Source organism: Camellia sinensis, unplaced genomic scaffold (genome assembly GCF_055761805.1).
Source record: "Camellia sinensis isolate YWXY unplaced genomic scaffold, ASM5576180v1 Unanchor3, whole genome shotgun sequence".
In the NCBI taxonomy this organism is placed as follows: Eukaryota; Viridiplantae; Streptophyta; class Magnoliopsida; order Ericales; family Theaceae; genus Camellia; species Camellia sinensis.
Window position 1 is genome coordinate 7,354,288 of NW_028129178.1, and position 12,353 is coordinate 7,366,640.

Consider the following 12,353-nt stretch of genomic DNA (forward strand, 5'->3'; position numbering starts at 1 on the left):
CGCGGCCTGTGGCCGGCCCAAAACCCACCTGCGGCTCGTGGGCTGCCCTGGGCGGGCCCGGCCCGACCCGTTGATAATGTAAATATTCACATTGACATGTTAATATTCACATTGATAAGAGTATAAAATTAGCCCACAGCCAGTGGGCGCCCCAGGGCGGGCCCGACCCGACCCGTTGATAATGTAAATATTCACATTGACATGTTAATATTCACATTGATAAGAGTATAAAATTAGCCCGCGCCCCGTGGCTACCCGAAACTAGCCCACAGCCAGCGGGCGGCCCAGGGCGGGCCCGACCCGGCCTGTTGACAATGTGAATATTCACATTGACATATTAACATTCACATTGATAAGAGTGTAAAATTGACTCGCGTCCCATGGGCGGCCCGGGGCGAGCCCAGTCCGACCCGTTGACAATGTGAATATTCGCATTGACATATTAACATTCATATTGATAGGAGTATAAAATTGGCCCGTGACCCGTGGGCGGCCCGAAGCCCGCCCACTGACCAGGGCGGGCCCGACCCAGCTCGTTGACAATGTGAATATTCACATTGATATATTAACATTAACATTGATAAGAGTGTAAAATTAGCCCGTGACCTGTGGGCGGCCCGAAGCCCGGCCCCGAGCCGACACGGGCCCGTCCCGTTAACAACGTGAATATTCACATTGACATGTTAACATTCACATTGATAAGAGTGTAACATTAGCCCATGCCCCGTGGCTGCCCGAAACACGCCCATGGCCCGTGGGCAGCCCGAGGCGGGCCCGGCTCGGCCCGGCCTGTTGACAATGTGAATATTCATATTGACATATTAACATTCACATTGATAAGAGTGTAAAATTGACTCGCGTCCCATGGGCGGCCCGAAGCCTGTAGGCGGCCTGGGGTGGCCCGGGTTTGGGTCTGGGCCTACCCCGGGCCGCGGGCGAGTTTCGGGCAGTGGACAAGTTTTACACTCCTATCAATGTTAATGTTAACATGTCAATGTGAATATTCACATTGTTACGGGTCGGGCCAAGCCCGCCTCGGGCTGCGATCGGGCTTCGGGCCGCCTACGGGCTACGAGCCAATTTTACACTCCTATCAATGTGAATGTTAACATGTCAATGTGAATATTCACATTGCCAACGGGCCAGGTGTAGACACCCCATTTTTGACCGACCTTAAGACTCAGACGTCACCAGTTGAGCGCTCGGTGATACTACATGTTATGCTCGTTTAGAAGTCTCAGAGTCGCGGCCATGAGCCCTGCCTCCGGATTTCCGAACCCTCTTCTGTGCCTTGCCTCGGTTTGCGAACCAGACTCGATTTTCTTTGTTTCTTTTCCTGAGGGGAGGGAGAGGTCCCGTGGACCATCTCTCAGTGGCCGTGGGCTACATTTTGTGGCTGTAGGCCATTTTTCCCATTTCGGAGCCCGGTTCCCGGTTTTCGGAGCCGTCAGGCCGTGTGCCTCGGTTCGGGACCGCCTAACCATCTCCGTTTGCTCTGATTTTTGGCATACATATTATTTGCTCCCTTTTGAGGGACACTATGGTCCGAGAGACCAACTTCGTGGTCGGACACCACTTCCGGTGCCTAACAGCCCACTTTCGGGGCCCCGAACTGCGTGTTTTGGCTCCCGAACCTTCATTCTACATTTTTGGGCTCCGACCCGAACTTGAGATAGTCTTATTTTGAGGTCCTTTTCATGTTTGATTAAGGACCTTTTGCTGTTTGAGATCTCCTCTTATCACTTGCTTCTTTAATGCTCTTTTAGGCCTATTTTTGCGTGGTATTTTAGGCTTACTTGTGAGCTGTTTCGGACTTGGTCATAAACTACAAAGTGTCTTATTTTGAGCCCCTCTTCAACTTTGTTGAAGGGCTCTCGGTCATTTGGGTCCAGCAACTACCACTTGCCATTATATCCCACTTTTTGGCTTTTTTGGAGGGAAACTTGGATTGTTTTCCCTCCATTTTTTCCCTCCATTTTTCCCCCCCATTTTTGCCTATATATCAGCAGCTCCAGCTGCTGGTTTAGGGTTAACAAAATTCCTCCCCTAAGCCTTTGCCTTAGCTCTCTCTTCCTCTCATTTCCAACCTTCAAAATCCTTAAGTTCCTACACCCATTTCTTCACCACCACCAAGCACAACCACCACTACTCCATTCCAGCAGATAGGGGTGGCTTTCCAGCAGCTAAGAGGCAACATTTTTCAGTCCTAGAGGTTGCTAAAGACTAGTCTTCAAGGGTGAGTCTCGTTTTTCCCTTTTTTGCTCTTTTCTTGGTCTATATCTTAGCCCTTCTTGCTTATACATTTGAGCTCCGACCAAAACTGAAAGTGGCCATATTTTGAGCTTATTTTCATCTTTCATTAAGGGTCTTACCCTATTTGGGGCCTCCTTGTTGCACTTGCTTCATTACCCTCTTGTATGCCATCTTTCTTGCATGATATTTTTGGCTTGTGTGTGATCTGTTTTGAGGCATGTTATAAACTGTAAGTGTGCTTATTTTGAGCCCTTCTTCAACATTGTTGAAGGGCTCATCACCATTTGATGTTTCTATATGCCACCTACCATTATAGCCCTCTTTCCCCCTCATTTTTGCATATTTTTTTAGCTTATCTTGCTTCTGTTTTTCGGCCATGATCAGAACTGAAAGTGGCCATAGTTTGACCCCCTTGTCATGTTTCATTAAGGGTCCTTGGCTGTTTGATGAATATTTTGCATACTTCATGTTATACCCCTTTGTTGGCCTATATCTTGCGTTGCATTTTGAGCATGTTTGTATATTGATTTGGGGCTTGCCATCTACTGTAAATGTTCATATTTTTAGCCCCTTTTCAGTGTTGTAGAAGAGTATTTTTTTGTTTGGGCTTTGAATCTACCACTTGCTTCTTTGTCCATTTTTCGGTCCAATTCTTGCATAAGAGCTTAGCCATACCTATGTTTGTTTTTGGGGATTTTACAGTTCTGTAAAACATCATATTTTTTGCCCCTCTTCAATATTGTAGAAGGCCCCTAACCTGTTTGGGGTCAGCAGCTGTGAGTTGCTTCTTTGTCTCATATTTAGGGCCATTTTTGCATGCTAGTTTTGCCCTATTTGTGTTTGCTGTTTGGCCATGCTTTGAACTGTAAAAATGCTTATCTTGGGGCTGCCTTGCTTCTGTCTTTTCATTCCATGTACCAATTATGCATGCTTTGTATAGCTGTAGTTCATTCTGTGCGCCTAATTTTGCATTTCGGGAGAGATTCCATGCATCGGGTGTACTTTCGCCTCATTTCGGGGCTGTTTTCCCCCACATTTCAGTGCTGAAATTCCATTAGCATGTTTGCATATCATTTTCCATGCTATTGCATTGCGTATGCCATTTCCTCAGTTTGCGTGCTCGTGTGCACGCATTTCGAGGCACTTCATTTTCATCCATCGGCCTCTTATGTGAGTGTGGCTGAGGCTCTCTCATGTTAGTGTAAGTCCATGTTGCATTCTATATGCCATTTTAGCCATATTGCATTGCGTATGCCATTGCCTCAGTTTGCGTGCCCGTGTGCACGCATTTCGAGGCACTTCACTTTCATCCATCGGCCTCTTATGTGAGTGTGGCTGAGGCTCTCTCATGTTAGTGTAAGTCCATGTTGCATTCTATATGCCATTTTAGCCATATTGCATTGCGTATGCCATTGCCTCAGTTTGCGTGCCCGTGTGCACGCATTTCGAGGCACTTCATTTTCATCCATCGGCCTCTTATGTGAGTGTGGCTGAGGCTCTCTCATGTTAGTATAAGTCCGTGTTGCATTCTATATGCCATTTTAGCCATGTTGCATTACGTATGCCATTGCCTCGGTTTGCGTGCCCGTGTGTACGCATTTCGAGGCACTTCATTTTCATCCATCGGCCTCTTATGTGAGTGTGGTTGAGGCTCTCTCATGTTAGTATAAGTCCATGTTGCATTCTATATGCCATTTTAGCCATATTGCATTGCATATGCCATTGCCTCGGTTTGCGTGCCCGTGTGCACGCATTTCGAGGCACTTCATTTTCATCCATCGGCCTCTTATGTGAGTGTGGCTGAGGCTCTCTCATGTTAGTGTAAGCCCATATCATATTTCCATGTCATTTGCATTGCGTATGTCATTTTCTCGGTTTGCGTGCCCGTGTGCACGCATTTCGAGACATCTCATTTTCACAGCATAGTGCATACTAGGTTGTATCTTAGATCGCATTCATGCATTTCCTCGGTTTGCATGCCCGTGTCCACGCACTTCGAGGCATCTCATTTTCATAGCATTGTGCATACTAGGTTGTATCTTAGATCGCATTCATGCATTTCCTCGGTTTGCGTGCCCGTGTGCACGCATTTCGAGGCATCTCATTTTCATAGCATTGTGCATGCTAGACTGTATCTTAGTTGCATTCATGCATGTCATGCATATTGCATTGTGTTCGGAATAGGAGTTAGCCCGGGCTCGGGAAACGAGGTGCGTTTCGTACTCCGAGTGACGGAACGCGTCTCAATTCCCCAGTCACCGACACTCCGGATCATCCATGATGGAGTTAGGTTTTGTTGTGTTTTCATGTACATTCATTCTACATTGAATTGCGCAATTCGCCTCCTCGGCCATCATGCATCGATATGCGTGATTGGTGGCACGAGGATCGAGGCATGCATATATTTGTGAAATACATTGCTATGCCCCTTTCCTGCTCTCTGTTGCAGCAAAAATCAAGAATCAACAACTTTCCGGAGTTTGGCGCGCATTTCAAGAAAAAGTGCAAACAGAGGCTAATCGGGGCATCGCCATGGATTTTCGCGCAAAGGCAACCCGCACATGCATCATTCATCACCCGGAGAAGAGTCAAGGCAGTCCCTGGCTTGCATGCCAGTTTATTTATTTTTTTAGTTAATTCGTTAATTAATTAGGAATTTGTACATTATATGGACTGTATTATTTGGACTGTACTATTCTTTTATTCGGGACTGTATATTTATTTGGACCCTCCGAGCGAGGGCAAAACTGTAATAAGTGTGCGTGAGTGTGATGTATGTCTTCCAACCCCACGTCTTTCTTCCCTTTTATTTATCTGCTTATGATGGTTAGATTAGGGCATGTTTCAATTAGCATACAGTATGACAGCATGTTTGCATTCGTTCATCTGTATTGCATGCACCGGGCTCGGCTCATCATACTAACTGCATTGTATTTTCAATTCCAAGTTGAATACATGTTAGCTGTAGCATTCCATATGCCATGTTTAGAATAGCCGAGCCTACTATAGTTGCATTTTGCATGTGTTGCATTAGGCATTTCTGTATGTTTAGGACCATGCATGATTTCTAACATAGTTTCTGTTTTGGCTTGGAGTACTCGGTAAGTTTTATGCTTTAGCATCCTTGCATGCGTGTGAGTGACTGCCATGAATATCATGCTTACCATGAGGCTATTTGCTTATGTGATATAATTGCCTAAATGCCTGTAGGTGAAGGTTGGGTTATTTGGATTGGAACAAATCATCAAATGTGTGTTTTAAGCCCACTAGATAGTGGCAAAAATCATGTTTTCTAAGCCCACCTGAGGGTGGCAAATCCACGTCTTAGCCTACTTGCGAGTAGCACCATCAAACCATTTTCAAACAAACAAACATGAAATGTTTTGTTCCAATTCAGGCGATCCAGTCTATACTTGTATGCTGTGCGCATCACATAGTAATCTAGGTTAATAACCGGAATAAGAACACACAATGTTTTCAAAAATAGATATCATGGTTAGTAGAGGCCGATCTTTGATCGGGCGAGCGGGGGTGCTCACGAAGTGACCTTCCCCAATCGTACCCAAGTTCCCGAACCGAAGCAACTTTGGTGATGACGGACACGTGGCCTTTGGCACCGAGTCAGGGTTTCCTAAATTTCCCATTAAAAAAACATTTAGGTGGCGACTCTGTATCTGGCAAAGCAGTCCATGTTTGGCACTTCTTTCAAAAATCTGTTTTTCTCAAAACGATTTGCCGGATTTGGACTCTTTGGTTTAGACTTAGAACCGTGACAATTTGAGAGTCCTGAGCTGTAGTGACCCCCAAAATGAACAGAACGGGAGTTCGTTCCTCCCGGGGTGTTCGGGGACGTCTACACCAAGCTCGCCCTGGCCCGAGGTCGGGCTTGGGGCTGCTCACGGGTCATGGGTCAATTGTACACTCTTATCAATGTGAATGTTAACATGTTAATGTGAATATTCACATTGTCAACAACCCGGACCGGGCCAGTCCTGGGCCGCCCATGGGCCGTGGACGGGTTTCGGGCAGCCACGAGGCGCGGGCTAATTTTACACTCCTATCAATGTGCATGTTAACATGTCAATGTGAATATTCACATAGTTACGGGTCGAGCCAAGCCCGTCCCGGGCTGCGGTCGGGTTTCGGGCCGCCCACGGGCTACGAGCTAATTTTACACTCTTATCAATGTGAATGTTAACATGTCAATGTGAATATTCGCATTGTCAACGGGCCGGGCCGGGCCCGCCCCGGGCAGCGGGCGGTCTTTTGGCCGTCCATGGGCCGCGGGCCAATTTTATACTCTTATCAATGTGAATGTTAACATGTCATTGTAAATATTCACATTGTCAACGGGCCGGACCGGGCCCGCCTCGGACCGCGCCATGGGCGACGGGCGGGTTTCGCGCCACCACGGGACGGGGGCCAATTTTACACTCCTATTAATGTGAATGTTAACATGTCAATGTAAATATTCACATTGTCAACGGGCCGGGTCGGGCCGAGTCGGGCCCGCCCTGGGCTCTGTCTAGTTTTATACTCTTATCAATGTGAATGTTGACATGTCAATGTGAACATTCACATTACGAGGCGTGGGCTAATTTTACACTCCTATCAATGTGAATGTTAACATGTCAATGTGAATATTCACGTTGTCAACGGGCCGGGCCGGCCCCGGGCTGCGGGCGAGCTTTTGGCCCCCATGGGCCGCGGCCCAATTTTATACTCTTATCAATGTGAATGTTAACATGTCAATGTGAATATTCACATTGTCAACGGGCCGAACCGGGCCCACCTTGGGCCGCTCATAGGCCACGGGCGGGTTTCGCGCCGCCACGGGACGGGGGCCAATTTTACACTCCTATTAATGTGAATTTTAACATGTCAATGTGAATATTCACATTGTCAACGGGCCGGGCCCGCCCTGGCTTGCCGACGGGTTGCGGGCCGCCCACGGGCCAATTTATATTCCTATAAATGTGAATTTTAAATTATAAATGTTCACATCATTAAATTGCTAATCGTTGAAAAAATATTTATAAGGATATCAAAATTAAATATAAGGGCATAAGTGTCCAAGAAAATAGTGTAAATCAAGAAAATGGACTTTATGGAATAAAACTATACATACATGGGACTAAATGGGTTAAAAAATTCCTTCATGGACTTCTTAGATTAAAACACTTTTAAATTAGACTTATCAATAAAAATCTCTTTATTAATTGACACAATAATTAATAAACGCGTAATTTATAACCGGGTGACTTTAACTAAAATTACCTTTTCTTAACATGTTTTTAAAATTTTATTTATTTTACCTGTTCGAATCACAAAAATAATGAAAGCTTATAGTAAATACAATCACAAAAATAATGAAAGCGTATAGTAAATACATTTTCAACTTAGTTTAGAAAATTCAACCAAACTACAATTAATTTGGAAAATAATTTAGTGTAGAGGGTTTGGTGGGGAAAAGCCCGGGACTACAGTAGGCAGACAGAGGTGAGAGGGTTTATCAAATCAAAACCCTAACGATTACATACATGCGTGCGTAGAGAGCAGCAGAGGAGAACTGAGAGAGAAAGAGAGTCCTCAACAATGGCGGTCTCACTGAGACGCTCTTTGATGTCTTCTCGCAACATCTCTCTTCTGCTTCGGACTTCTCTCCACTCTCGCCATCTCTCACACCTTGCCTCCTCTCCCATTCTCTACGATTCTTCGTCTTCTCACACCGTCCCCAATTCGCCACCGATCAATTTCATCAGAGAAAGTAGCAGATGTTTCGCCAAAGGAAGAAAATCAAGTATCTTTCTATCTCTCTTCAAATCCATATACATACAAATGCACACTGTACACTTAACGGATTCATTTCGTAGATTAACAACAAAAACCTTGATTAACACCCTTGACTAGTGTAATTTTATATTACTTTTATCTTATGTTTCGAAAACAAATGATAAATTTAGATTATTGAACTTCATTTTCTTCCTATATTTTTTTAGCTTTTTTCTATTATATCCAGAAATCCACGATAACAATCCTTAACATTTGAATGATATGTATATACATCCTTGTCAAATCTCGAATCCAATCATGAATTGTTGTGCTAAAATAATGAATTCTCAATCGTATGATATGATATAAATAAATTTTTTTTTTGATTGGCATATAATATGATATATAAGCATCGTTTAGGAAATTGTTATTTTAGTAGGCTATTTTAGTTTTTGGCTATTTTAGTAGGCTAAAATTTTTATGTTTGGGAAGGTGATTGGATTTTTTTATGGTTGGATGTGATATTTGTGAAAGAAAAAGTGAAATGATTATGAGTTTGATGTGATATTTTGTCTTATTAGTTATTTTAGTCTATTTTGTCTTTTTGTGAATTTTAGCCTAAATTAGGCTATTTTTTTTCTTCTCAAACACCCCCATAATTACATATATATAAAAATACATACAATGCTTGAATAAAGTAAATTATCAATATGACTAAATTATATATATGTATATACATATAAAATCACGTATATCAATATAATTAATTAATCTTTCCTATATATCTTCATATGAAGTTCAGTGAAAACGACGTCGTTTCATGCATTATGTAAACAAAAATGGAAATAGGATTGAATCGTAATGAATTGTCAATTGAATTGTACGATTCACTCAATTTTTGATTCAACAGCACGATTCAAATCGTTTTTGTTGAAACTCATATCGAATCGTATGAATCGAATGTTGAATTGTATGATTCTAGCAACCATTATATATTCATATTCCTATGGTCAAAGATTATACTTTTGAAATTTCAATTAGTACCTTTTATATTTATTTATGGTGTATGGAATTTTTAGAGAGTGATGATGACGCCAACACAGTTGAAATTGTGGATATTGGGCCTAGTGTTAAGGCGGCTGCTGTGCTGCAGATGGAAGCAGCAGTTGATGCACTATCGCGAGGACTAAGCAAGCTTCAAACGGGGAGGGCATCTGCTGGTATGCCATTGTTTGTGATTTTCAATGGGGGGTGGAGTTAAGTTTGATGGTGATTTATTTTAAGCTGGTCAGTTTTTGAGTTTTGTTTACAGGAATGCTCGACCATATTATTGTCGAAACTTGTGGAGTCAGGATGTCCCTGAGCCGATTGGCTGTTGTCTCTGTCCTAGATTCGAAAACCTTGTCTGTAACTCCTTATGATCCAAATGTAATGAATCGTGTCTCACTTAAATATCTTTTTACTTTTGGAGTATTTGTTTTGTTTGTGCCAACAGTAGCACATATTCTCAATGCATTTGAACTACAAACCTATTGTAATACCGATTAATTGTGTCAGTTTTACCCAATTTTGCATGGTATATTTTGGAGTATGTATGCTAAGTGAGCTCAGCTTCACTTGTAATGATAGTACAATATCAATGAATTTGGTTTATGCTTCTCTATCACCTTGTGAATATAAGTAGCTTTGAATGACTTCCCATTCGTTGCTACTGGTGAATCACATAATATAGCTTGGTAGAATATACTCATGAGTTATTTATCAAAAAAAAAAGAAAAGAATATACTCGTGAGTCCTGACTGAGTGACTGTACTTCCACAGGGCCTAAAGGAATTGTTGAGCGCCATTGTTTCATCACCACTAGGTTTAAATCCTAACACAGATGGTGATCGATTGATTGTACCTATTCCTCCGTAAGCATTGATTCTATTTAAACTCTACTTATCCACTTATGCTTGCTTAAATCAAGCCCCATTAGTAGTCACATAAAATACTATTGGCGTAGACAAACATCATAATTTGGTTGTGAAGATCTTAGTTTTTCTTTCTTTGATGAGTTTACCTTATTGGTGAATCAAACTTCAAGTTTTGTTTTCTTGCAAGATGTGGGTACGTGGTCCACCTCACCTTGCTACATGCCATCATCACATCATTTCATCGCAGCCATTGGTTCTGTCCATTGCATCCTCATAAGGTCACACATGCCAACTCATACATGGACGCATGTGCTACAAGCTTCCCCAATGGGTTGTGAGCGATACCTGTCCCAAGTGAGGATAATATGCGCGTGTCTTAATCTCAAACCTTGGTATGTGTAGACACACTACAAAGGCACCTTCTATTTGCCCAGGGCCTAGAACTTGATTGAGCACGTCTCTCTTATACCTTGAGTACCCTTCTCTCCATGGCACCTCATGCTTTTATGCTAGTCTACTTGGAGGTTCTGATCTCCATCTCCAAAATATCTCTCTGTCTCTTCCTGTAAAAACCCCTCAGCTCCCACCAAGATCATGTCCACTTGTCTGCTGCTATCCTAAGCATGTTACCATATTTCCCATACCTAATTTCACACATCCACAAAGGACAGATTCAAAATTAAGACATACATAGTTCAATTCTTATGCAACTTGGCTAATGTATATTTGTTTTATACTTGCAATATGCAGATTGACTAAGGAGCATATGCAGGTGAGTTCAATATTGCTTTGTCCTTTTATTTATCAAAAATATATATATTGCTTTGTCCTTTTTATTCATTTTCTCTGCAATTGCTATTAGCATCAAGCCACTTTGTTGCTAGGCTGTGTGCAAGGTGGTGACCAAATCTTCTGAAGATGTCAAGCAGAGTATAAGAAGAGCTCGCCAGAAGGTATAGCTGCAAAAAAAAAAAGTTCTTTTTCTCCATTTTAACTATTTTCTGTTGCAAAGTGTTATTGTTCCTTGGGTAGAAAACCAAATAAGAGGAGAAGATTACAAAGAATGAAACCACTAAAGGCATTTTTTGCTTTTGGATGTCACAGATTATTGACATGCTCTGAGGGCCATTTTGGTTAATATGGTGGCTTAGTGGAAGAATCATGATTTCTCATGCATATTTGGTGATTTATCAATATATTTGGCTTAGTTTTACTGGAAAACTAGTGCATATTGCTGGTCTTAATTTGGAGCAGATATTTGTTTTTAATCTCTGTTATTTTTTATGATTAACATGAACACCCTATCAACAAACTAAACTGCTAAAAACTTTTACAAGCGCATACTACACACAGAAGAAGCTGCAACAATGGTTACAAATTTTATGTTATTTGCTTTATGAAATACTGTAGCATTTTTAATAGTCTAGGCAAACTCCTTTTCCTTGTACAGGCATTGGATACGATGAAGAAAGCAGGTTCTAGTTTCCCAAAAGATGATGCCAAAAGATTGGAGAAAGAAGTGAGTTAAATAGTGGATAACTACTGAAGAAACACTTGACGGTTTTTTAAGGATTGTGCTCATACCTGATGCTTGTTCATTTCCCTAGGTTGATGAATTGACTAAGAAGTTTATCAAGTCGGCAGAGGATATGTGCAAGGCGAAGGAGAAGGAGATTGCTGCAGGCTGAGTGGTGGCTTGTCGGTATTCTAAATATCTCCGTTAGTACCGGTTTGTCTTCATTTTGAAGGCTTTTACACCTCGAGTTCCATAGTTGAGAATTTTTAAGTTCTCATCGTTGTTTGTAGACCTTAGAATAATGTAGTTAAACAATTTTAGGGATTAGAAACCACCATGAGCAAGGCGAGTCTATGCTGAGAATGACAAGAAGATTTAATGTGGGAAAAAGAACCGTCACAATTCCATCTTGACAATAGCTTTGACATGATAATGGGAATTCAAGGCCTCCTTATTCCGAGGTAACAATTGGAAGTGTATTCATTGCGTGTCTTGTGATGTTTGAAACTGAAAATGATAAATGGTTCAACCCTTTTGGTAAAGAACCAAATGCCATTAAACTAGGGGGAAAGAAATGATCTAGTTTGAATTCTACCCATTTCATTAAATCATATTAGGAGGCCTCTAGCGGGACAATATCTTGGGTAAAAAGCATATCTCAAGTTTAGTTATTGATTTTGAGCAGACATCAATTTTGCATCATTATTAGTTCTTGGATCAATTGTTTGTGTTCCAATTCTATTTTTCTTTGTTTATTTGCACGAACCCAAGTCCAACTCAAATTCATGTAGTTGATCTTGAGCAGTCAAGCTTTGGACAAGTTGGTTTCGATTAAAATTTGAACTTGGGCAGATCTCTCTGTTTTTTGGGGCTGGACTTGGAACAATTTGTTCCAG

At 42.0% G+C, this 12,353-nt stretch overlaps 1 protein-coding gene across 5 annotated transcripts; it reads left to right on the forward strand.

The window, feature by feature from the left end:
- The first annotated feature begins 7,672 nt into the window (after positions 1-7,672).
- Positions 7,673-11,925, forward strand: LOC145816218 (uncharacterized). Of its 5 annotated transcripts, none has more exons than XM_082912517.1 (8): positions 7,673-8,053; positions 9,105-9,245; positions 9,338-9,453; positions 9,847-9,938; positions 10,692-10,713; positions 10,826-10,894; positions 11,392-11,460; positions 11,549-11,925. In XM_082912517.1, exons 1-8 carry the CDS (start codon positions 7,849-7,851, stop codon positions 11,627-11,629), a joined length of 795 nt encoding a protein of 264 aa, XP_082768643.1. In that variant the 5' UTR covers positions 7,673-7,848; the 3' UTR covers positions 11,630-11,925. The 5 variants fall into 5 exon arrangements, 3 of the variants coding, with proteins under 3 accessions (XP_082768643.1, XP_082768644.1, XP_082768645.1); XR_014358652.1 differs by lacking the exon at positions 11,549-11,925 and adding an exon at positions 10,128-10,333 and having other exon boundaries at positions 7,689-8,053; positions 11,392-11,438; XM_082912518.1 differs by having other exon boundaries at positions 7,689-8,053; positions 10,838-10,894.
- Positions 11,926-12,353: the final 428 nt, after the last annotated feature.

Bases quoted from the DNA above. Each gene is read 5' to 3' on its own strand.
- LOC145816218 (XM_082912517.1), top strand. From the start codon at position 7,849: ATGGCGGTCTCACTGAGACGCTCTTTGATGTCTTCTCGCAACATCTCT. The intron at 9,246-9,337 runs GTATGCCATTGT...TTTTGTTTACAG, and splicing joins AACGGGGAGGGCATCTGCTG to GAATGCTCGACCATATTATT. The intron at 9,939-10,691 runs GTAAGCATTGAT...TGCAATATGCAG, and splicing joins TTGATTGTACCTATTCCTCC to ATTGACTAAGGAGCATATGC.